We start from the raw sequence: 24,062 nt of genomic DNA on the forward strand, positions 1-24,062 counted from the left end.
GTTTCATCCGCGTGTTCTCCCTGCTGTCATATGCCTCTGCTCAACCTCCTTCATGTTCGTGTTCATGTTTAGTAGTTTCGTTTTCCCAGTTCAGATAATCTTTAGTTTCGTTTGCCGTTTTCAACTTGTGTTTTATTTTTTACAATAAACGTCCTTCGCACCTCCACGAGTGCCTACAATTGGATCCTCCTTTATTTTTCTCCACACGGCTCATCCCATTCGCCGTGACAGTATTGACCAGCCAGGTTATGGATCCAGCAGCATTCGCCCAACAGAAGGAGCTTCGGGAGCTCATAATCGACTCTGCTTCAAGGTCGATCAACCCCATGGCTGGAGCATGAGGGAGAGGGATTTCAATTTAATTTTTATGTCAGGGTCCGTGGTCCTGTGTCTATGGAGTCTGTGTGTGATGCTCGGGTAGCCACACCCCCGGGCTGGGCCATCACCGGCACACCTGCTTTCCATCGGGGCGATTACCTGGAGGACTACTTAACCCTGCGCTGACGGATGCTCCACGCCAGTCCGTTAATCACCTCTTTGTGGTAACTAGACTCCCGCTCAAAGCGCTAATGTTTTATTTGAACCACGTTAAATCTGCCTTCGTGTGTTTAAGAGTTCGATCCGGCGTCCAGTGTCTGCCACCTGCCTGTCCTCCTGCTCGATTGGATCACCCGGTGCATCATCTGGCCTCGTCACTAACTCCACGGATTCCCTTCTCACGGACTTTCCCACTTCCCCCCCGAGCCCCACGGTCCCACTCCGATTGTAAGCCTGCTACTCTAGTCCTGTCTTGTTGTGTTCCCTGCTTCCCGGCTCACTAGTAATTTTCTCCCCTTTCTGTTGCAGCCTCCCACGGTCCCGATTCCGGCTTCCCCGTGTTATTTGTTCCCTCGGGTTTTTTAGTTCCTTCTTTGCTCCTCTGGTTTTCCCGGGTCGCCTTTTGTTATTTACAATAAAGCGTGTTTCCTGCTAGCACTTGAGTCTGCTTCTGGATCCTTTTGTGCACACGCGCCTCGGTGCATGACATTTTAAAGTGTGTGTGTGTGTGTGTGTGTGTGTGTGTGTGTACACACACACGTAGATATACATATTTAGTATACACATTCAGTAATGCGCATACACTCTTATATTGCACATATATTTATTCCTATAATTCTCAGATTCAGCCATTCTTATATTTTGCTTGTTCTTATGTTATTGTATTTTTACACACCTCTGTTGCTTGTGAAGCTCGCACACAAGAATTTCACTCACATGTAGTGTACCTGCACACGTGATGTGACAAAAGTGATTTGGTTTGATTTGAAAGATTGTGTCTATTTTATGCCACTTTAGATTCAAATCAATCAATTAATGATGGCCATGTGCTTTTAAGTTTCAAAGAGCATCCTCCTGGAAGCTTTAAACTCAGTCACATGTGTTATGTAAATTGCTTTTTAAAAATGGTGTGATTGCAGTGCTTTAATATACCTTTACTTCACTGATTCAATTTTACATTCAAATGATGTTTTCCTGATCATTTGGTGCTTGTCACACTGTTCACTTTTATCATGTTGTGTGGATTAGTTCAGATTTGTGACATTACTGTTTTTGCATTCATGGTTTTCATATTTGTTTGTAAGATGGCTCTGCAAAGCTAGAAGATGCGTCTTAAACGGGTTTTAGTTTTGATAGAAAGAATTTAAGAGAATGACCACGAAAGCTAAAGCCCTGCAGCCTCCTCCTGACAGTAAACAGCATATTAATAACAGATGTTTTCATCATGGAAAGCACCGTGATAAACAACTTTAAGTCCTTGGAGCTGTAAACAGAAAATAATAAAGTCAGAACAAAAGCGCCCAGAGAATGAAGAGTCACCACACAAAAGTGAAGAACATTTCTGCGCGTTGGGTGTGTTGCTGTTTAAATGTATCATCAGACATGCAATAAACTGTAAACAGATTGTGCTGTCAATCAGCTTGTTGGTATTTACCCGGAGATTAAAAAAAGTTCCTGGTTCTGATCACTGACGCCAGCAGCTGCTGCACACATGAATCACCTCTGTGCAACATTTAGCAAACACTTCCTGCAAAACATTTCCTGTAAAAGTAACTTATGTTGACTGAACCTTACCTATCAAACTGGTGAAGAAAGTCAGTCATAAACAAGAAAAGAAATTCTGGAGTACCATTGTAAAATTCTTCAAACACAAAATAAATAGTTAAAATAAAATAGTTTTTGCAATATTTTGAAATATTACTATAAACATATTTATAAACGGACACAATTGTGTTTTGCATTGTGAAGCTTTTATTGGTGTGTGTGCTCACATGTTAGATTTACAAGACGGTGTGATTTTTTCACATTGCTATCACCAAATATATCGGTCCGAAATTACAGATCCGGATTCTTTTTGATGGGAAGAAACACTAGTGAAAGTTATTTTCTGAATTATAATTAGAGGACCATTTGGAAACTCCAGCATTTTGCTATATTTGGATTTGACTGTATTTTTGCTTTTCTCGTACAATTTGTCATATTGGCTCAATCGATGATGAAAGTTAAACATTAAAGTTTTCTACATGCTTTCTTTCACAGTAGTGTCAAACTCAAATACAGACCACTCAAAAACGTCCAAAATTGAATAAATGTTTAAAAGTCTTAATATTAACAATGGTCAACACCAACAGCATATTCAAAACAAGCCCTCAGACACATAAAAATATGCTGTAAAACGATTCCCCATCACTAAAATCACAACTGACTTACAATAAAAATTCAATAAAACTTCACATCGTCTGAATTACATGCTTGATAAATGAGACTGTCTCTGGACATCTGTTTGTCAGTATTAGCTCATTATCATCAGATTTACATGGAAAATGTCCAATGTGTGTTATCAAACACTATTTAGTGGGCACAAGAAGTGATAAAGAAATTGTGCAACATTATAATTAAAATGAAAAAAAGAAGAAGCTCCTGGACTTAACCCTCTCGAGGCAGGCGTTGCCGATTTGCAACAGTTAAAAACTAACAACCTGATTACCCCACATACATATTTTATATATACAGTGTTATTTCATTTCAAGTGAATGAACCAGTAATATTTAGAATGTGTGTAAAAGAAAAGACAAAAAGAGAGAAATCAGAGTTATTTTGATGTGGACGCTGACTGCCCACCGAGCACCACCAACCTGTAAATGTTGATTCTTGGTCTAAATCTAGTCAGCAGGTTATGAGCTTTGTTTAATCCAAAACTAATCACCGAATATTTGTTTTATTCTGTCAGATTTTATGGACCACATGGAGTCCTAATGTAGCCATAAAGATACAATCACATGTAGTCATAGTCACACAGAGAAAATGTAGAAGCTCACGTCAAAACATGTCACAAATATATGTGTGTGTGTGTCTGTCTGTGTGCGTGTGTGTGTGTGTGTGTGTAACTGCCAAAATTAAAGTGATGACTGTTTCAGGAGGACAATAGGAGAGAGATGCAGGTAATTAAAATGTTAGTGCACACACCTTAAACCATGACGATAACTACCATTACTCCACCTGCACATATTTGTCCTCAGGTTCATGTTGGCTGTTTATAAAAAGAGGAGATGAAGTCAGAGAACATCACTTTCTTTCACTGCAGTGGACGACTTACAAGCAAAGAAATACTATGTAAGTAACCCTAATATTAAATATATATCTGACATCTACACGTGACTTTTAAGATGAATTGATATATTTATTTCTGGATATGATTTTTTGGCAACATATGGTGTAATTTAGGCAGCAATTTGTTGGGTTGTGTTTATCTTATAGTTCAGAAGTTTTTCTTTAATGCTTCTGTTTTTTGTTTGTTTTCTTGCTATTACCCTTGATAAATAATATATGACACATTCACAACACACACACAGATAGATAGATAGATAGATAGATAGATAGATAGATAGATAGATAGATAGATAGATAGATAGATAGATAGATAGATAGATAGATAGATAGATTTAATGGGTGAGTGATATATGTCAATATTGGAGTTGATTAACACTATAAACATGAAGTGGTGACTTATGCTCTGATTTACAGTCAGTAACAATAAGGTCATCATAGTCAGAGCCTTTCCTTCATGATTTCTTAATTAATTTTGCTTCAAACTACATGTGTACAAGCACCTCGTTGAGAGATGTGGACTATTAATCAAGACATAACCTAAGAACTGTAGAAGAAGCCAATTGTCCTTCAGTCCACACTTTAAATTTAAAGTACAAAAACAGTACTATAGAAAAAAATTATATTTTAAATTATGTAATTGAATAGGAACTTTTTTAATATTATGGGTTTTAGATCTCAAACTTCTTTTCAAGATAACTTGAGAAAGCTTAATTAAGGCAATTGTAGGAATAATGCTTTCTTTAAATCATAATAACCACAGTGAATTTTTATTTTCAGAGACAGGAGCAGAAAATCAGCATCACCATGATCGCAAAGATGTTTGTCATCGTTCTTCTTGTTGTTGGTAATAAAACATTTAATTTGTCAAAGAATTTCCTATTCATAAAGATGTGGTTAATGTGATGAAATATGAAAATGATGTAAGATTGTCTACACAGCCTGCTGCAACGCAGAGACAACAACCCCAACTGCAGCGACAACAACCACAGTTGCAGCGTCAACAACCACAGCTGAAGCAACAACAACTACAGCTGCAGCGACAACAACCACAGCTGCAGCGACGACAACCACAGCTGATCCGACAACAACCACAGCTGCAGCGACAACAACCACAGCTGCAGCGACAACAACCACAGCTGCAGCGACAACAACCACAGCTGCAGCGACAACAACCACAGCTGCAGCGACAACAACCACATCTGTTCCAACAACAACCACAGCTGCTCCAACAACAACCACAGCTGCTCCAACAACAACCACAGCTGATCCGACAACAACCACAGCTGCAGCGACAACAACCACATCTGTTCCAACAACAACCACAGCTGATCCGACAACAACCACAGCTGCAGCGACAACAACCACAGCTGCAGCGACAACAACCACATCTGCAGCGACAACAACCACAGCTGCAGCGACAACAACCACAGCTGCAGCGACAACAACCACAGCTGCTCCAACAACAACCACAGCTGCTCCAACAACAACCACAGCTGCAGCGACAACAACCACAGCTGCTCCAACAACAACCACAGCTGCAGCGACAACAACCACAGCTGCTCCAACAACAACCACAGCTGCAGCGACAACAACCACAGCTGCAGCGACAACAACCACAGCTGCTCCAACAACAACCACAGCTGCTCCAACAACAACCACAGCTGCACCCACAACAACCACAGCTGCTCCAACAACAACCACAGCTGCTCCAACAACAACCACAGCTGCTCCAACAACAACCACAGCTGCAGCGACAACAACCACAGCTGCAGCGACAACAACCACATCTGCAGCGACAACAACCACATCTGCTCCAACAACAACCACAGCTGCTCCAACAACAACCACAGCTGCTCCAACAACAACCACCTCCTCTGCTATTCTCAACAACATCAGCTTCCTTACAGTAGTTCTAGCTCTGTCGTCACATGTACTCAGATCATTTAACATTTCTTAAGTTCACATCCTCCAAATGAAGAAACAAACTGAAGTACCTGTGATGATTTTAAGTAACTTTTAAGTAATTAAAATTTAAAGTAAAGTAAAATTTAAGTAAAATTTAAGTAATTTAAGTAACCAAATGTTTAATCATACATTTATTCTTATGTATTATGGTTTTATTCATTTATATCTATCAGAGAAAAGTTGGTCAATGTTTTCCTGATGTTTGTGTGTCATCCAAACATGTGTGATCAGAGGACTGACATTAAAAATATAGTGATGTCTACAATCTCAACATTGAGCTTATCATAAATAAAGGCTTTTAGCACTGATTAATAAGTGTCTCCTGACTTTTTAAAGATGAGAATAATTTCTCATAATAATCATTTCTCTACAATAGTCAGTGTTAATACTGAGTTATATTCAGCTTTATTTATATTGCTGCAAATCACAATAGTTATTTCATCATGTTTCCTGTTGTAAATTAAAGACCCTGCAGTATTTGGAAGATGAGATGAGATGAGATGAGATGAGATGAGATGAGATGAGATGAGATGAGATGCCTTTATTAGTCCCACGAGTGGGAAATTTCATGTTAAGGCTGCCGACCAACTGCACGCAATGGCGGCGCCATCATACCCTCTGACCATACATACATTGCACGAAAACATCACATGGGGAAGACAGGTCAGAGAGGTATAACAATGGAAAATGCACAACATGAGGAAAGATAAGGAGAAAAAAATAACTCCCCCCAGACAAAGACAAAACAAGTAAACACAAACTGACAAACACACATTTGTCTCTGTCTTTCTTTGTGTTTGCACAAGAGTTACAGCACTGTCCCTCAGCCCAAAACAGTGTTTCACACATTACATTACACACTGAGAATAAGGGCTCAGTGGAAGGCGTCTCACTCCCACCGCGCCACATATGGACATTTGGTCAGGACCTGTTGTCATCACACTTTAATGCAACAGGTAACTGACACAACTTTTCCCCTCAAATAAACGAGACCTCAAAGAAGACCAACACTAATCTTACTGCAGGTACGAGATTTCTAATTAGAGGACTGAACCTGTTCACAGTCAGCGGTAAAATGTAGCAGGTCACTTCTGAAAAATGTCACAGAGCATGTGTGAAACAGCACTGCAACAGTCAGTGTTGTTGGCTGTTTCAGGAGGACAAAAGCAGAGAGACACTTGCATTCAAGCCGTTTCTGCACACACCTTTAACCAGGACGATATCTACCATTACTCCACCTGCACATATTTATCTGCATGCTGATGTTATCACATGTCGCTGGCTCATAAAAAAATCACAGTTTCTCTCTGCAGCTGAAACTACCAGTCAGCCATGACACAAATCTGCATTCAGGTAGCCTAATGTAGGCAGACTGGAAAGAACAAGAAAGCATTACTCTGATTTAAAACTTCAGCACCAAATAGTCTGTGAGTGGTGGAGCCAGAACTCTGTCAGATGGACTCAAAACTCCACAACACATTTCATGTTCAAATGTTGAACCCATTGTGAATTGGACCTTGGTAACATTCAGCTTATCATTTTACTCTAATCATTAATTGTCCAAAACCCCAGATAGGTGATAGTTTAAGATTTTGTTACAATTGTGCTTTGAGACAACAGCTTTTTAGCCATACTGCCATACCACAATCATTTTTATTCAGCAGCGAGCAGTGTCTATCAGCCATGCATCCATTTCATTTATCATTCCACTTTCATTAGCTCATCATTTCTGTCGGCAGCAAATGATTTTAAACATTTATTCAATTTTGGACGTTTTTGAGTGGTCTGTATTTGAGTTTGACACTACTGCGAAAGAAAGCATGTAGAAAACTTTAATGTTTAACTTTCATCATCGATTGAGCCAATATGACAAATTGTACGAGAAAAGCAAAAATACAGTCAAATCCAAATATAGCAAAATGCTGGAGTTTCCAAACGGTCCTCTAATTATAATTCAGAAAATAACTTTCACTAGTGTTTCTTCCCATCAAAAAGAATCCGGATCTGTAATTTCGGACCGATATATTTGGTGATAGCAATATGAAAAAATCACACCGTCTTGTAAATCTAACATGTGAGCACACACACCAATAAAAGCTTCACAATGCAAAACACAATTGTGTCCGTTTATAAATATGTTTATAGTAATATTTCAAAATATTGCAAAAACTATTTTATTTTAACTATTTATTTTGTGTTTGAAGAATTTTACAATGGTACTCCAGAATTTCTTTTCTTGTTTATGACTGACTTTCTTCACCAGTTTGATAGGTAAGGTTCAGTCAACATAAGTTACTTTTACAGGAAATGTTTTGCAGGAAGTGTTTGCTAAATATTGCACAGAGGTGATTCATGTGTGCAGCAGCTGCTGGCGTCAGTGATCACAACCAGGAACTTTTTTTAATCTCCGGGTGTAAGTGTCTTTCAGTCAGGTCTCACCTTGTGTCTCTGATAACTGAGGAATGACTTCCTGCATTAAGTGTTGCAAGAAGGAAATGAAGGGAAATGAAAAGCAAACTCCCAACTCTCAAGAACGCCTTTAAAACTGACTTCTTATTTACATTGATGAAAACTTCATTTCAAGTAAATGAACCAGTAATATTTAGAATGTGTGTAAAAGAAAAGACAAAAAAGAGAGAAATCAGAGGTTTTGTGGGGGTTTTTTGGCACGAACCGCCCCCCCTCTTTGGTCGTCCCCCTCGGGTCCTTGTACTCTGGGGCCTCTGGATATCTGGGGCCTGGATCTCCTCCATACCTGCTCCATGCCCTGGGGGACGGGGCTATGGCTCCCCACACTCCCTAGCAGATCGTTACATGGAGAAACCTTTGGAATACAAGCGTGCTGATCCACACAGGTGTGCACACAGGTGTACACACAGGTGTGTGTACACACAGGTGTTCACACAGGTGTGCACAGACACGGACTACACCTTTCTTGGCTGCTGCCTCAAAGCACATTGTGCACTGTCGATCTTGCGTGCTGCACAATATCGTTTAATATTTAGTATCTACTGTTATCTACTGTTAGCTAGTTATTGTGATGGTGCTGCTTTTATTATGTTGCTCTTGTTTTTTTGTTTGCTTTCTCTTCTGTTTTTTTCCTCCATACAGGTGATCCAGGTGTTTTGTTTGTTTTTCTTTCTTTCTTCCCCCCTTTCTCACCGTCTCTTCTCCTCTCTGGTTTTCTTTCTCTCCCTCTCTTTCTTTCATTCTTTCTCCCTGTCCTATCCCCCAGTCATGTCTGTCCCGTTTGTAGCAACCGAAAATAAAATAAATACATAATTATAATAAAGGTCAATCAAATGGACCAATATGGCAAGGCCATGATGATCCACTTGGTAAAATAAATCCACTTGGCATCTTTCTGCCTTCAGACAACAATTCTGATTGCATGGATACCCTTTCTATGGATGCCCATTATTCATATTTGTTTACAGCTTGACAAAAGCGGTCATCCGTGTGTTTAAGATCACTGTCTAGGCAGAGTATTCTACACAGCACATAGTGCATAGTGAGTAATACATAATTCACTGAAACATACCTCGAGTTATTCTTCTGGTGTTATTAGAATAGAATAGAATAGAATAGAATAGAATAGAATAGAATAGTCCTTTACTGTCACTGTACATTTGCAGCATGAATGGGGTGCACCGACACGTTACCACTTATGAGACAACAATACTCCGACACCAGACGTCCGAGATTCAGCTCCATAAAAGCGCTCCCTAATGACGTCCGATGCGCCGCAGGTGTGCCGGAATGCCATCAAGCCCCGCCCCGCCTACCTGTGCCAAGAAGGAAAACAAAACCCAAAAAAACAACAATAAACCTACCCACCACCTCCTAACAACCTCGAGTTATTCTTCTGGTGTTATTAGAATAGAATAGAATAGAATAGAATAGAATAGAATAGAATACTCCTTTACTGTCACTGTACATTTACAGCATGAATGGGGTGCAGCAGGAAAAAAATATAAATGGTACAGACATCAGGAATAAACAGCAAACAGAAGAAATAGTCAAGAGGAATATATACAGAATTACACATTAAAAGAAAAAGTGCTTTGAAGTAGTGCAAAAGACTTGATCTGCATGTGAGTGTCCTGAATGATGAGGGTCACTCAGAACATGGATCAGAGGTCAGAGGTCGTGGGCAGGGATGGGCAGTAGTGTTTGTCAACAGTCTGAATGGCCCAGAGGAAGAAGCTGTTAGTGAGTCTGGAGGTTTGGGGCCTGCCTGACCGACCAGAAGGCAGCGGGTCAAACGGGTGGTGGGCAGGCTCACCTGTGATAGCCCTGGTTTACCTGAGACAGGAGGATCTGGAGAATGCCTCCAGGTGTGTCCAGGTGATATTTTTGGTTAATGACCCTCTGTGCAGCCTTCCTGTTCTCAGTCGTGGTCCCTGAGCACCAAACACCAGGCAGCAGGAGAGCATGCTCTCCACTGAGGAGCGGTAAAGGCTAGCAGCAGCTTCTGGTCCAGGTTATTCTTCCTCAGGACACGGAGGAAGTGCAGCTGCTGCTGGGCCTTCGTTAATAGGCTGATGGTGTTGTGGGTCCAAGAGTGGAGTGGACCTGTCTGTGCCTCCTGAAGTCCAGAGTTCTTTGGTTTTAAGGACATTCAATGTCAATGTAAGAAATTATTATTATGAGAAATTATTCTCATCTTTAAAAAGTCAAGAAACACTTATTAATCAGTGCTAAAAGCCTTTATTTATGATAAACTCCGTGTTGAGATTGTAGACATCACTATATTTGTAATATCAGTCCTCTGATCACACATGTTTGGATGACACACAAACATCAGGAAAACATTGAACAACTTTTCTCTGATAGATATAAATAAATAAAACCATAATAAATAAGAATAAATATATGATTAAACATTTGGTTACTTAAACATTTCAAATCATCACAGGTACTTCAGTTTGTTGCTTCATTTGGAGGATGTGAACTTAAGAAATGTTAAAAAATGATTTGAGTACATGTGACGACAGAGCCAGAACTACTGTAAGGAAGCTGATGTTGTTGAGAATAGCAGAGGAGGTGGTTGTTGTTGGAGCAGCTGTGGTTGTTGTTGGAGCAGCTGTGGTTGTTGTTGGAGCAGCTGTGGTTGTTGTTGCTGCGGCTGTGGTTGTTGTTGCTGCACTTGTGGTTTTTGTTGGCGCAGCTGTGGTTGTTGTTGCTGCGGTTGTGGTTGTTGTTGGCGCAGCTGTGGTTGTTGTCGCTGCAACTGTGGTTGTTGTTGGAGCAGCTGTGGTTGTTGTTGCTGCGGTTGTGGTTGTTGTTGCTGCACTTGTGGTTTTTGTTGGCGCAGCTGTGGTTGTTGTTGCTGCGGTTGTGGTTGTTGTTGGCGCAGCTGTGGTTGTTGTCGCTGCAACTGTGGTTGTTGTTGGCGCAGCTGTGGTTGTTGTCGCTGCAGCTGTGGTTGTTGTTGGCGCAGCTGTGGTTGTTGTCGCTGCAACTGTGGTTGTTGTTGGCGCAGCTGTGGTTGTTGTCGCTGCAACTGTGGTTGTTGTCGCTACAGTTGTCGTTGTTGTTAGAGCAGCTGTGGTTGTTGTTGCTTCAGCTGTGGTTGTTGTTGCTGCAACTGTGGTTGTTGTTGGCGCAGCTGTGGTTGTTGTCGCTGCAACTGTGGTTGTTGTCGCTACAGTTGTCGTTGTTGTTAGAGCAGCTGTGGTTGTTGTTGCTTCAGCTGTGGTTGTTGTTGCTGCAACTGTGGTTGTTGTTGGAGCAGCTGTGGTTGTTGTTGCTGCAACTGTGGTTGTTGTTGGAGCAGCTGTGGTTGTTGTCGCTGCAACTGTGGTTGTTGTTGCTTCAGCTGTGGTTGTTGTTGGAGCAGCTGTGGTTGTTGTTGCTTCAGCTGTGGTTGTTGTTGCTGCAACTGTGGTTGTTGTTGGAACAGATGTGGTTGTTGTTGCTTCAGCTGTGGTTGTTGTTGGAGCAGCTGTGGTTGTTGTTGCTTCAGCTGTGGTTGTTGTCGCTGCAACTTTGTTTGTTGTTGCTTCAGCTCTGGTTGTTGTTGCTTCAGCTGTGGTTGTTGTTGCAACAGCTGTAGTTGTTGTTGCTTCAGTTGTGGTTGTTGTTGCTTCAGCTGTGGTTGTTGTTGGAACAGCTGTGGTTGTTGTTGCTTCAGCTGTGGTTGTTGTCGCTGCAACTGTGGTTGTTGTTGCTTCAGCTGTGGTTGTTGTCGCTGCAACTGTGGTTGTTGTTGCTTCAGCTGTGGTTGTTGTCGCTGCAACTGTGGTTGTTGTTGCTTCAGCTGTGGTTGTTGTTGCTTCAGCTGTGGTTGTTGTCGCTGCAACTGTGGTTGTTGTTGCTTCAGCTGTGGTTGTTGTTGCTTCAGCTGTGGTTGTTGTTGGAACAGCTGTGGTTGTTGTTGCTTCAGTTGTGGTTGTTGTTGGAACAGATGTGGTTGTTGTTGCTTCAGCTGTGGTTGTTGTCGCTGCAACTGTGGTTGTTGTTGCTTCAGCTGTGGTTGTTGTTGGAGCAACTGTGGTTGTTGTTGCTTCAGCTGTGGTTGTTGTTGCTTCAGCTGTGGTTGTTGTTGGAGCAGCTGTGGTTGTTGTTGCTTCAGCTGTGGTTGTTGTTGGAGCAGCTGTGGTTGTTGTTTCTGCAACTGTGGTTGTTGTTGCTTCAGCTGTGGTTGTTGTCGCTGCAACTGTGGTTGTTGTTGCTTCAGCTGTGGTTGTTGTTGCTTCAGTTGTGGTTGTTGTTGGAACAGCTGTGGTTGTTGTTGCTTCAGCTGTGGTTGTTGTCGCTGCAACTGTGGTTGTTGTTGCTTCAGCTGTGGTTGTTGTCGCTGCAGCTGTGGTTGTTGTTGCTTCAGTTGTGGTTGTTGTTGCTTCAGCTGTGGTTGTTGTTGCTTCAGCTGTGGTTGTTGTCGCTGCAACTGTGGTTGTTGTTGGAACAGCTGTGGTTGTTGTTGCTTCAGCTGTGGTTGTTGTCGCTGCAACTGTGGTTGTTGTTGCTTCAGTTGTGGTTGTTGTTGCTTCAACTGTTGTTGTTGTTGTTGCAGCTGTAGTTGTTGTCGCTGCAACTGTGGTTGTTGTTGGAACAGCTGTGGTTGTTGTCGCTGCAACTGTGGTTGTTGTTGCTTCAGTTGTGGTTGCTGTTGCTTCAACTGTTGTTGTTGTTGTTGCAGCTGTAGTTGTTGTCGCTGCAACTGTGGTTGTTGTTGGAACAGCTGTGGTTGTTGTCGCTGCAACTGTGGTTGTTGTTGGAACAGCTGTGGTTGTTGTCGCTGCAACTGTGGTTGTTGTTGGAACAGCTGTGGTTGTTGTTGCTTCAGCTGTGGTTGTTGTTGCTTCAGCTGTGGTTGTTGTTGGAACAGCTGTGGTTGTTGTCGCTGCAACTGTGGTTGTTGTTGGAGCAGCTGTGGTTGTTGTTGCTTCAGCTGTGGTTGTTGTTGCTTCAGCTGTGGTTGTTGTTGGAACAGCTGTGGTTGTTGTTGCTTCAGTTGTGGTTGTTGTCGCTGCAACTGTGGTTGTTGTTGCTTCAGTTGTGGTTGTTGTTGCTTCAGCTGTGGTTGTTGTTGGAACAGCTGTGGTTGTTGTTGCTTCAGCTGTGGTTGTTGTCGCTGCAGTTGTGGCTGTTGTCGCTGCAGTTGTGGTTGCTGTCTCTGCGTTGCAGCAGGCTGTGTAGAAAATCTTACGTCATTTTCATATTTCATCACATTAACCACATCTTTATGAAAAGGAAATTCTTTGACAAATTAAATGTTTTATTACCAACAACAAGAAGAACGATGACAAACATCTTTGCGATCATGGTGATGCTGATTTTCTGCTCCTGTCTCTGAAAATAAAAATTCACTGTGGTTATTATGATTTAAAGAAAGCATTATTCCTACAATTGCCTTAATTAAGCTTTCTCAAGTTATCTTGAAAAGAAGTTTGAGATCTAAAACCCATAATATTAAAAAAGTTCCTATTCAATTACATAATTGAAAATAGAATTTTTTTCTATAGTACTGTTTTTGTACTTTAAATTTAAAGTGTGGACTGAAGGACAATTTTCTTCTTCTACAGTTCTTAGGTTATGTCTTGATTAATAGTCCACATCTCTCAACGAGGTGCTTGTACACATGTAGTTTGAAGCAAAATTAATTAAGAAATCATGAAGGAAAGGCTCTGACTATGATGACCTTATTGTTACTGACTGTAAATCAGAGCATAAGTCACCACTTCATGTTTATAGTGTTAACTCCAATATTGACATATATCACTCACCCATTAAATCTATCTATCTATCTATCTATCTATCTATCTATCTATCTATCTATCTATCTATCTATCTATCTATCTATCTATCTATCTATCTATCTATCTATCTATCTATCTATCTATCTATCTATCTGTGTGTGTGTTATGAATGTGTCATATATTATTTATCAAGGGTAATAGCAAGAAAACAAACAAAAATAGAAGCATTAAAGAAAAACTTCTGAACTTTAAGATAAACACAACCCAACAAATTGCTGCCTAAATTACACCATATGTTGCCAAAAAATCTTATCCAGAAATAAATATATCAATTCATCTTAAAAATCACGTGTAGATGTCAGATATATATTTAATATTAGGGTTACTTACATAGTATTTCTTTGCTTGTAAGTCGTCCACTGCAGTGAAAGAAAGTGATGTTCTCTGACTTCATCTCCTCTTTTTATAAGCAGCCAACATGAACCTGAGGACAAATATGTGCAGGTGGAGTAATGGTCGTTATCGTCATGGTTTAAGGTGTGTGCACTAACCTTTTATTTACCTGCATCTCTCTCCTATTGTCCTCCTGAAACAGTCATCACTTTAATTTTGGCAGTTACACACACACACGCACACAGACACACACACACACACACACACACGCACACACGCACACAGACAGACACACAGACAGACACACATATATTTGTGACATGTTTTGACGTGAGCTTCTACATTTTCTCTGTGTGACTATGACTACATGTGATTGTATCTTTATGGCTACATTAGGACTCCATGTGGTCCATAAAATCTGACAGAATAAAACAAATATTCGGTGATTAGTTTTGGATTAAACAAAGCTCATAACCTGCTGACTAGATTTAGACCAAGAATCAACATTTACAGGTTGGTGGTGCTCGGTGGGCAGTCAGCGTCCACATCAAAATAACTCTGATTTCTCTCTTTTTGTCTTTTCTTTTACACACATTCTAAATATTACTGGTTCATTCACTTGAAATGAAATAACACTGTATATATAAAATATGTATGTGGGGTAATCAGGTTGTTAGTTTTTAACTGTTGCAAATCGGCAACGCCTGCCTCGAGAGGGTTAAGTCCAGGAGCTTCTTCTTTTTTTCATTTTAATTATAATGTTGCACAATTTCTTTATCACTTCTTGTGCCCACTAAATAGTGTTTGATAACACACATTGGACATTTTCCATGTAAATCTGATGATAATGAGCTAATACTGACAAACAGATGTCCAGAGACAGTCTCATTTATCAAGCATGTAATTCGGACGATGTGAATTTTTATTGAATTTTTATTGTAAGTCGGTTTTGCTTCATGTGGTAAAAAATAGAAGGCCCTTTTCAAAAAGATTAAAAGTTTTCCAATCTATGATCAACAAGGTCTTTAGATTGAACTCACTGATACAATCAAATCTCTAGGAAGAGTCCACTAGTACAAAAATGCTACCATGGCTGGCTTCTTGTTGACTTTAGGGCTCCAGGAGGATTTAGGTGAAACTTATTGCTGGGGCTAATAAGGTGCAACCCAAGGCTCATACATGCAATTAAACTGTGACATCTTAAAAGTTGAGAGTATGACAGCAGCATCTTGTAAGAGGAAACTTTTGGACACATCACTACAGGACTCCACCCGGTACAAGAGTGTTTTTATTCATGTTGTCGATGCTTCAGTTGAAGATTTGAGGATTTTTTTAGAACACATGGTACATACGTGTGTTGTGATGTTTGTGAGTCAGGATAAGATTTGTTGTGACGTAGTTGCCTACGGTGCATCCTCAATACTCAGTAGTGACGTGTTGTCTCTTGTTTGATAGATATGTGGCATTCCTCAGGGAAGACTCCACCACCTTGAGAATGTGGAAAATACTTTGAGTTATTTGTGTACCCAAGTGCACAAACAACGAGTTCTAGTTCTGTTAACAGACAGGAGACTAAATAATGAGGTGTGGTTGAAGGTTTAGGTAACTAGAAGCAACTTCAGTTTCAAAACCACACCTCATATGACTGAGTGAGCATCACTAGAAAAACAGGAGTAGTCACAGTATACTTTTCTAACCTGCTGACATACTGCTGTTCATCCCTATGTCTCTAAAGAACTAAGAAAATCAGGTACAGGCACCCCATACAGTGGAAAGACTCCAAACTAATTTAATGATCAAATTCCAACTTGTAGTTGGTGTTGCATGCTAAAAAATGTATACATTTATAATAAATTACAGCTAGATTTCAACCTTGATGCTCCACAATGATGTGTGGAACAGGGTGGAGGCCATCCAGTGTGACAGTTTTAGGTTGAAGCCAAAGGAACAGCTACAACAAGACATTTGTTGTTAAATCAGGGAATCAAGTACTTCTGATTTTAGGCTCTCTTTTTCACAGGAGCTACAGTATCCAGATTCATATGCAGTGAAGCAGGAACATTATTAACAAGATAACTAACTTCTGTGGGAGCAGCTTTCAGGTAGCTTTTCTGCTCTGTGTTGGTACGGGGCATTGAAAATGCTAACAGTGGGTGAATTATATCCTTAAGCTTAGTTACAGCACTCTCAGACAGGCATCTACTGTGATGAAGTCTATTCCCCACTGCTGTGTAATCCATTCACTCAAAAGAGGGTTCTCAGGAAATACTATTAAATCTTCAGTTTCTCGTTCAGTTTTTCATCTTGTAACAAAATGCTGTTTTTTGTGGTGATTCCTCCAGTTAAACATCTGAGGATTTTTTACCTGCATATGTGTAGGTTGTGATGTCTGGTGGATATTTCAGGGTTGGTGTCGCGACAGGAAACAGCAGCCATCCGCTGATGTGAGAAAACAAACACACAGATCATTGCTGTTCCACTAACGTATTGTCACACTTTTGAAATGCTTCTCTGCCACAAGAAGCAGCTTATTAAAGGTCACACAGGTTATGTTTAGGTATGATGGGCAAATCCTTTATCATTTAAACCTATTTTCTGCATATTCCAGCATATAAAATAAAAAGGTTTTTGTGTTAACACTCACTCTTTCAAATAGATGCAAGTAAAACACAGCAGAAATTAAATAAAATCAAAGACTAGCGGTCCTGTTGCTCTATTTTCACCTGTATAGCAGGAGTGGGGCAGGCGGAGGTTTGCCCTGGTGCAGGTGTGCAGCGGTCAGTGGAAGAATCCGCGAGTTTCTCTGTGGATTTCACATTCCTGTGGCAGCGCACTCGGTCCTTGCTCAGAGGTTTAGGGCTTTTTTCGATGTAAAAAGACTTTTTCTTCCCACGCACTGTACAGGGGACGCTAATGTTTTTGTCACTTTTTACGAAATCAAACTCAAAGTAAGGTCAGTACTTCCACACTTTAAATGCTGCACGCTCATACTCTCTCCCACACTCGATATATTATCGATATTTGGTCTGCACACAGCTGTTGCCACGACCGTCGCAAGTAACACGTTACTCTAATCCGATTACTTTTTTCTGCTGCCCATCTCTGGTCACAGTACATGTTGGCATTCATGGTTCCGTCAATTAACTCTAGCTCTCCAGTGCCAGCAGCAGTCATGCAGCCCCAAACAATGACATCCCACCACCATGCTTGAAAGACACACTTGTCTTTGTGCTCATCACCTGGTTGCCGCAAAGCATTCTTGACTCCATCTGAACCACAATTTGAACATTTTCACTTAAGTGTGTACTCACTTTTGTTGCAAGTATTTTAGGCAATAATGGCTGTGTGTTGAGTTATTTAGAGGGGACAGCACATTTACACTGTTAATCAAGCTGTAAACTGACTACTTTACATTGTATCAAAGTGTCATATCATCAATGTTGTCCCATGAAATGTTGTAAAAAAAATATTTACAAAAATGTGAGGGGTGATAATGTATATATGAACATGGATGTTTTTGGTTATGAATCAAGAAGACGAATAATCAAAGAATAATTTTAAAATATGGTTCTACTAAAAAGAGAGAAATCAGAGTTATTTTGATGTGGACGCTGACTGCCCACCAAGCACAACCAACCTGTAAATGTTGATTCTTGGTCTAAATCTAGTCAGCAGGTTATGAGCTTTGTTTAATCCAAAACTAATCACCGAATATTTGTTTTATTCTGTCAGATTTTATGGACCACATGTAGTCCTAATGTAGCCATAAAGATACAATCACATGTAGTCATAGTCACACAGAGAAAATGTAGAAGCTCACGTCAAAACATGTCACAAATATATATGTGTGTGTGTCTGTGTGTCTGTGTGTGTGTGTGTGTAACTGCCAAAATTAAAGTGATGACTGTTTCAGGAGGACAATAGGAGAGAGATGCAGGTAAATAAAAGGTTAGTGCACACACCTTAAACCATGACGATAACTACCATTACTCCACCTGCACATATTTGTCCTCAGGTTCATGTTGGCTGCTTATAAAAAGAGGAGATGAAGTCAGAGAACATCACTTTCTTTCACTGCAGTGGACGACTTACAAGCAAAGAAATACTATGTAAGTAACCCTAATATTAAATATATATCTGACATCTACATGTGACTTTTAAGATGAATTGATATATTTATTTCTGGATATGTTTTTTGGCAACATATGGTGTAATTTAGGCAGCAATTTGTTGGGTTGTGTTTATCTTATAGTTCTGAAGTTTTTCTTTAATGCTTCTGTTTTTTGTTTGTTTTTGCTATTACCCTTGATAAATAATATATGACACATTCAAAACACACACACACACACACACACACACACACGCATATATATATATATATATATATATATATATATATATATATATATAGGGTGAGTGATATATGTCAATATTGGAGTTGATTAACACTATAAACATGAAGTGGTGACTTATGCTCTGATTTACAGTCAGTAACAATAAGGTCATCATAGTCAGAGCCTTTCCTTCATGATTTCTTAATTAATTTTGCTTCAAACTACATGTGTACAAGCACCTCGTTGAGAGATGTGGACTATTAATCAAGACATAACCTAAGAGCTGTAGAAGAAGCAAATTGTCCTTCAGTCCACACTTTAAATTTAAAGTACAAAAACAGTACTATAGAAAAAAATTATATTTTCAATTATGTAATTGAATAGGAACTTTTTTATATTATGGGTTTTAGATCTCAAACTTCTTTTCAAGATAACTTGAGAAAGCTTAATTAAGGCAATTGTAGGAATAATGCTTTCTTTAAATCATAATAACCACAGTGAATTTTTATTTTCAGAGACAGGAGCAGAAAATCAGCATCACCATGATCGCAAAGATGTTTGTCATCGTTCTTCTTGTTGTTGGTAATAAAACATTTAATTTGTCAAAGAATTTCCTATTCATAAAGATGTGGTTAATGTGATGAAATATGAAAATGACGTAAGATTGTCTACACAGCCTGCTGCAACGCAGAGACAGCAACCACAACTGCAGCGACAACAACCACAGCTGCAGCGACAACGACCACAACTGCAGAGACAACAACCACAGTTGCAGCGACAACAACTACAGCTGATCCGACAAAAACCACAACTGCCGCGACAACAACCACAGTTGCAGCGACAACAACCACAGCTGAAGCAACAACAACCACAGCTGTTCCAACAACAACCACAACTGCCGCGACAACAACAACAGCTGAAGCAACAACAACCACAGTTGAAGCAACAACAACCACAGCTGCTCCAACAACAACCACAACTGAAGCAACAACAACCACAGCTGCTCCAACAACAACCACAGTTGAAGCAACAACAACCACAACTGATCCAACAACAACCACAACTGAAGCAACAACAACCACATCTGTTCAAACAATAACCACAGCTGAAGTAACAACAACCACAGTTGCAGCGACAACAACCACAGCTGAAGCAACAACAACCACAGCCGTTCCAACAACAACCACAGCTGCAGCGACAACACCCACAGCTGTTCCAACAACAACCACAGTTGCAGCGACAACAACCACAGCTGTTCCAACAACAACCACAGCTGAAGCAACAACAACCACAGCTGTTCCAACAACAACCACAGCTGATCCAACAACAACCACAGCTGCCGCAACAACAACCACAGCTGAAGCAACAACAACCACAGTTGTAGCGACAACAACTACAGCTGATCCAACAACAACCACAGCTGCCGCAACAACAACCACAACTGTTCCAACAACAACCACAGCTGAAGCGACAACAACCACAGCTGCTCCAACAACAACCACAGCTGAAGCAACAACAACCACAGCTGTTCCAACAACAACCACAGCTGTTCCAACAACAACCACAGCTGAAGCAACAACAACCACAGCCGTTCCAACAACCACCACAGCTGCAGCGACAACAACCACAACTGAAGCAACAACAACCACATCTGTTCAAACAACAACCACAGCTGAAGCAACAACAACCACAGCTGTTCCAACAACAACCACAGCTGTTCCAACAACAACCACAGCTGAAGCAACAACAACCACAGTTGTAGCGACAACAACTACAGCTGATCCAACAACAACCACAGCTGCCGCAACAACAACCACAACTGTTCCAACAACAACCACAGCTGAAGCGACAACAACCACAGCTGCTCCAACAACAACCACAGCTGAAGCAACAACAACCACAGCTGTTCCAACAACAACCACAGTTGCAGCGACAACAACCACAGCTGAAGCAACAACAACCACAGCTGTTCCAACAACAACCACAGCTGAAGCAACAACAACCACAGTTGTAGCGACAACAACTACAGCTGATCCAACAACAACCACAGCTGCCGCAACAACAACCACAACTGTTCCAACAACAACCACAGCTGAAGCGACAACAACCACATCTGTTCCAACAACAAGCACAGCTGAAGCAACAACAACCACAGCTGTTCCAACAACAACCACAGCTGAAGCAACAACAACCACAGCTGCTCCAACAACAACCACAGTTGCCGTGACAACAACTACAGCTGCTCCGACAACAACCACAACCTCAGCAACAACAACCATAGCTGCTCCAACAACAACCACAAGTGCCGCCACAACAATCACAGCTGTTCCGACAACAACCACAGCTGCTCCAACAACAACCACAGTTGCCGTGACAACAACTACAGCTGCTCCGACAACAACCACAACCGCAGCAACAACAACCATAGCTGCTCCAACAACAACCACAAGTGCCGCCACAACAATCACAGCTGTTCCGACAACAACCACAGCTGCTCCAACAACAACCACCTCCTCTGCTATTCTCAACAACATCAGCTTCCTTACAGTAGTTCTGGCTCTGTCGTCACATGTACTCAAATCATTTTTTAACTTTTCTTAAGTTCACATCCTCCAAATGAAGCAACAAACTGAAGTACCTGTGACGATTTGAAATGTTTAAGTAACCAAATGTTTAATCATATATTTATTCTTATTTATTATGGTTTTATTTATTTATATCTATCAGAGAAAAGTTGTTAAACGTTTTCCTGATGTTTGTGTGTCATCCAAACATGTGTGATCAGAGGACTGATATTACAAATATAGTGATGTCTACAATCTCAACACGGAGTTTATCATAAATAAAGGCTTTTAGCACTGATTAATAAGTGTTTCTTGACTTTTTAAAGATGAGAATAATTTCTCATAATAATCATTTCTCTACAATAGTCAGTGTTAATACTGAGTTATATTCAGCTTTATTTATATTGCTGCAAATCACAATAGTTATTTCATCATGTTTCCTGTTGTAAATTAAAGACCCTGCAGTATTTGGAAGATGAGATGAGATGAGATGAGATGAGATGCCTTTATTAGTCCCACGAGTGGGAAATTTCATGTTAAGGCTGCCGACCAATTGCACGCAATGGCGGCGCCATCATACCCTCTGACCATACATACATTGCACGAAAACATCACATGGGGAAGACAGGTCAGAGAGGTATAACAATGGAAAATGCACAACATGAAGAAAGATAAGGAGAAAAAAATAACTCCCCCCAGAAAAGACAAAACAAGTAAACACAAACTGACAAACACAAATTTGTCTCTTTCATTCTTTGTGTTTGCACAAGAGTTACAGCACTGTCCCTCAGCCCAAAACAGTGTTTCACACATTACATTACACACTGAGAATAAGGGCTCAGTGGAAGGCGTCTCACTCCCACCGCGCCACATATGGACATTTGGTAATATACCAACAAGCTGACTAACAGCACAATCTATTACAGTTTATTGCATGTCTGATGATGCTTTTAAACAGCAACACACCCAATGCACAGAAATGTTCTTCACTTTTGTGAGTGCAGCTCCTATTTTCTCTGCAAAAGCATGCAGTTTCCTGTCAGTACTTTTGGCACAGAGTGTACTCAGAGTTGGGCCTCTCTTATACATAAAACAATATAATCAGCAAATAAGCATTCAGATTATATATTTAAACCCCAACAGTTTCCCCTTTTATTCCAAATATCTCCCATTAAGTTTACTTTCATGTGAGAATAATAGCTAAAATATAACAAAAGAGATCATATCAAAAATGAAACCTTTCAATTGCCCAACCCTTTAGGTCATCCGTCCCCTTTTCCTATTAAAAGGTCCCATATTACTCTTTGGAAACAGCCTCTATAGAGTTAAAATTTAAAATTTACTCCTGGTTTTCACCCCCTCTATGGGTAACATATATCCGGTCTTAACACTATTCTTGGGCAATTTACATAACATAGAAATCCTGCAAACTGTTCCTAAAGTCCCTCTCATTACTCTTCATTACTTTTATGCTCACATTTAACCTGTGTCCAACAAGCTTTAAGTCTCTTAAACAACACATTTGCTGGAACTGTGGTTCTCTGTGCTGTGCTTCTTTTCGGGGTCCCCCTTCCTCTGGTTGGTTCCTGGATTCTCGCCAACCCCTCCATGGTTTCGCTCTGGTTCTGGAATCTCCTGTAAAAAAATAAACAAACACCTTTCCCTGCTACGCCTCAATAACCTATTATGTTCATCAATTGTTCTCTTAATTCTTCAAACTTGGTTCAACCTATCATGTTCGGGACTGTCTAATCAAAAGGATTAGTCTGATTATGTGTGTAAGCGTGTTGGCATTCATCCATCGGCACTCAAGGTCCTCCCTACAATATATCAGTTCAGTCACGCCGAACGACGTTTTTGACCTTCACTTTACCGAGTGACAACTCCTATGAGCACGATTGCAATGTGTGTATAAAAAAATCATTTATACATAAATAATCTTCAATGTTATTCATTTGGGTAAGCGACACTTTTGACACAATTTTAAGAAGCTCTCTTCGTCACTTATCTGATCATAAACATCCTGTACAAAAAAAAACTGTTATTTTGCAGGCGCACATTCAGTTGCAAGCTCACCCACATTTTGCCCTATATGGCTGTCTCAGTCTTCATATCCTTCCTGTCGACCTATTCAGAGCAGGCCTATTTTCACACCTTCTGCATTACTTCTTGCTAAGCAAAGACAAAGCAAACTGTTTTTCACCTCTACCCCAGAAATCTACGTCATGTCTGTGACTGTAAGCGTGCATTATAACCGCTTATTCTAGAAATCAAAAAGAAATCAAACATTTTTACTCCAAAAATCTTCCCTCCTTTCACCAAAGCATATGTTTTATTCAAGCTGTCCCACAGTTTCCCTTTAAGTTTGGTATTCAACTTATTATGAACACCGGCTTTTTATCTTCTAAACAGGATTCAGTTATTTTAATCCTTTAGGTTAAAAATGAAAATAACAATTTCTGCCTCAGTTTTACCGTATCTAAATTATCAAAACACCCCAAAAGTCATAAAATGATCATAAAGCCCCTTATTTCAAATTAAATCCAAAGAAATCTAAAAAACCTTCAGCAATTCTCCTCTCTAAGTACACGTCCTCTGGACCTCCAAACCTGTGTTCAGGAATAAAGTCAGTTTAATCATCATGTTAAATCTTTTAAACTCCTGACTCCATTCAGAGCTGCGTAGAAACAAAACCTATTGTTAAATTTGTTTTAAAACTCTATTTTCCCACTTGTAATGCAATCTGTGTTATAACAAAACAAGACAGAGCAGTTATCAGTCATGTTCTTCATACAGAATTTCCCTATTTTGATTTCATTTTGCTCCTCTTAATGTAATGGCACATTTTGATTTTACTTTATCAGGGATAAATAGAATAAATAGGAATAAGAATAAAAGGGAATTGCACATTTCACGTATTGAAGTCTATTGTACTGTTGGATATTAACAAAGTA

At 40.2% G+C, this 24,062-nt stretch overlaps 4 protein-coding genes across 7 annotated transcripts in view; 2 read left to right on the top strand and 2 right to left on the bottom strand.

Moving 5' to 3' along the window:
- Positions 1-24,062, bottom strand: part of LOC146492474 (uncharacterized) — a 233,236-nt gene that overhangs the window by 41,890 nt on the left and 167,284 nt on the right. The window lies entirely within an intron of this gene.
- Positions 3,576-6,899, top strand: LOC146492476 (uncharacterized). 2 transcript variants are annotated; one of them, XM_085149014.1, is made up of 3 exons: positions 3,576-3,651; positions 4,426-4,492; positions 4,587-6,899. In XM_085149014.1, exons 2-3 carry the CDS (start codon positions 4,453-4,455, stop codon positions 5,603-5,605), a joined length of 1,059 nt encoding a protein of 352 aa, XP_085005140.1. In that variant the 5' UTR covers positions 3,576-3,651; positions 4,426-4,452; the 3' UTR covers positions 5,606-6,899. The 2 variants fall into 2 exon arrangements, with proteins under 2 accessions (XP_085005140.1, XP_085005142.1); XM_085149016.1 differs by lacking the exon at positions 3,576-3,651 and having other exon boundaries at positions 4,327-4,492.
- Positions 9,550-14,508, bottom strand: LOC146492477 (uncharacterized). Of its 2 annotated transcripts, XM_085148003.1 has the most exons (3): positions 14,208-14,508; positions 13,344-13,410; positions 9,550-13,249 (listed from the first exon to the last, which is right to left on the bottom strand). In XM_085148003.1, the coding sequence occupies exons 2-3, from the start codon at positions 13,381-13,383 to the stop codon at positions 10,569-10,571; spliced, it is 2,721 nt and encodes a 906-aa protein (XP_085004129.1). In that variant the 5' UTR covers positions 13,384-13,410; positions 14,208-14,508; the 3' UTR covers positions 9,550-10,568. The 2 variants fall into 2 exon arrangements, with proteins under 2 accessions (XP_085004129.1, XP_085004130.1); XM_085148004.1 differs by lacking the exon at positions 14,208-14,508 and having other exon boundaries at positions 13,344-13,509.
- LOC146492478 (uncharacterized) lies at positions 18,185-21,397 on the top strand. 2 transcript variants are annotated; one of them, XM_085148118.1, is made up of 3 exons: positions 18,185-18,319; positions 19,060-19,126; positions 19,221-21,397. In XM_085148118.1, exons 2-3 carry the CDS (start codon positions 19,087-19,089, stop codon positions 21,143-21,145), a joined length of 1,965 nt encoding a protein of 654 aa, XP_085004244.1. In that variant the 5' UTR covers positions 18,185-18,319; positions 19,060-19,086; the 3' UTR covers positions 21,146-21,397. The 2 variants fall into 2 exon arrangements, with proteins under 2 accessions (XP_085004244.1, XP_085004245.1); XM_085148119.1 differs by lacking the exon at positions 18,185-18,319 and having other exon boundaries at positions 18,630-19,126.

This window comes from Neolamprologus multifasciatus, chromosome 22 (genome assembly GCF_963576455.1).
Source record: "Neolamprologus multifasciatus chromosome 22, fNeoMul1.2, whole genome shotgun sequence".
Lineage (NCBI taxonomy): Eukaryota > Metazoa > Chordata > Actinopteri > Cichliformes > Cichlidae > Neolamprologus > Neolamprologus multifasciatus.

Bases quoted from the DNA above. Each gene is read 5' to 3' on its own strand.
- LOC146492476 (XM_085149014.1), top strand. From the start codon at position 4,453: ATGATCGCAAAGATGTTTGTCATCGTTCTTCTTGTTGTTG. The intron at 4,493-4,586 runs GTAATAAAACAT...TTGTCTACACAG, and splicing joins CATCGTTCTTCTTGTTGTTG to CCTGCTGCAACGCAGAGACA.
- LOC146492477 (XM_085148003.1), bottom strand. From the start codon at position 13,383: ATGATCGCAAAGATGTTTGTCATCGTTCTTCTTGTTGTTG. The intron at 13,250-13,343 runs GTAATAAAACAT...TTTTCTACACAG, and splicing joins CATCGTTCTTCTTGTTGTTG to CCTGCTGCAACGCAGAGACA.
- LOC146492478 (XM_085148118.1), top strand. From the start codon at position 19,087: ATGATCGCAAAGATGTTTGTCATCGTTCTTCTTGTTGTTG. The intron at 19,127-19,220 runs GTAATAAAACAT...TTGTCTACACAG, and splicing joins CATCGTTCTTCTTGTTGTTG to CCTGCTGCAACGCAGAGACA.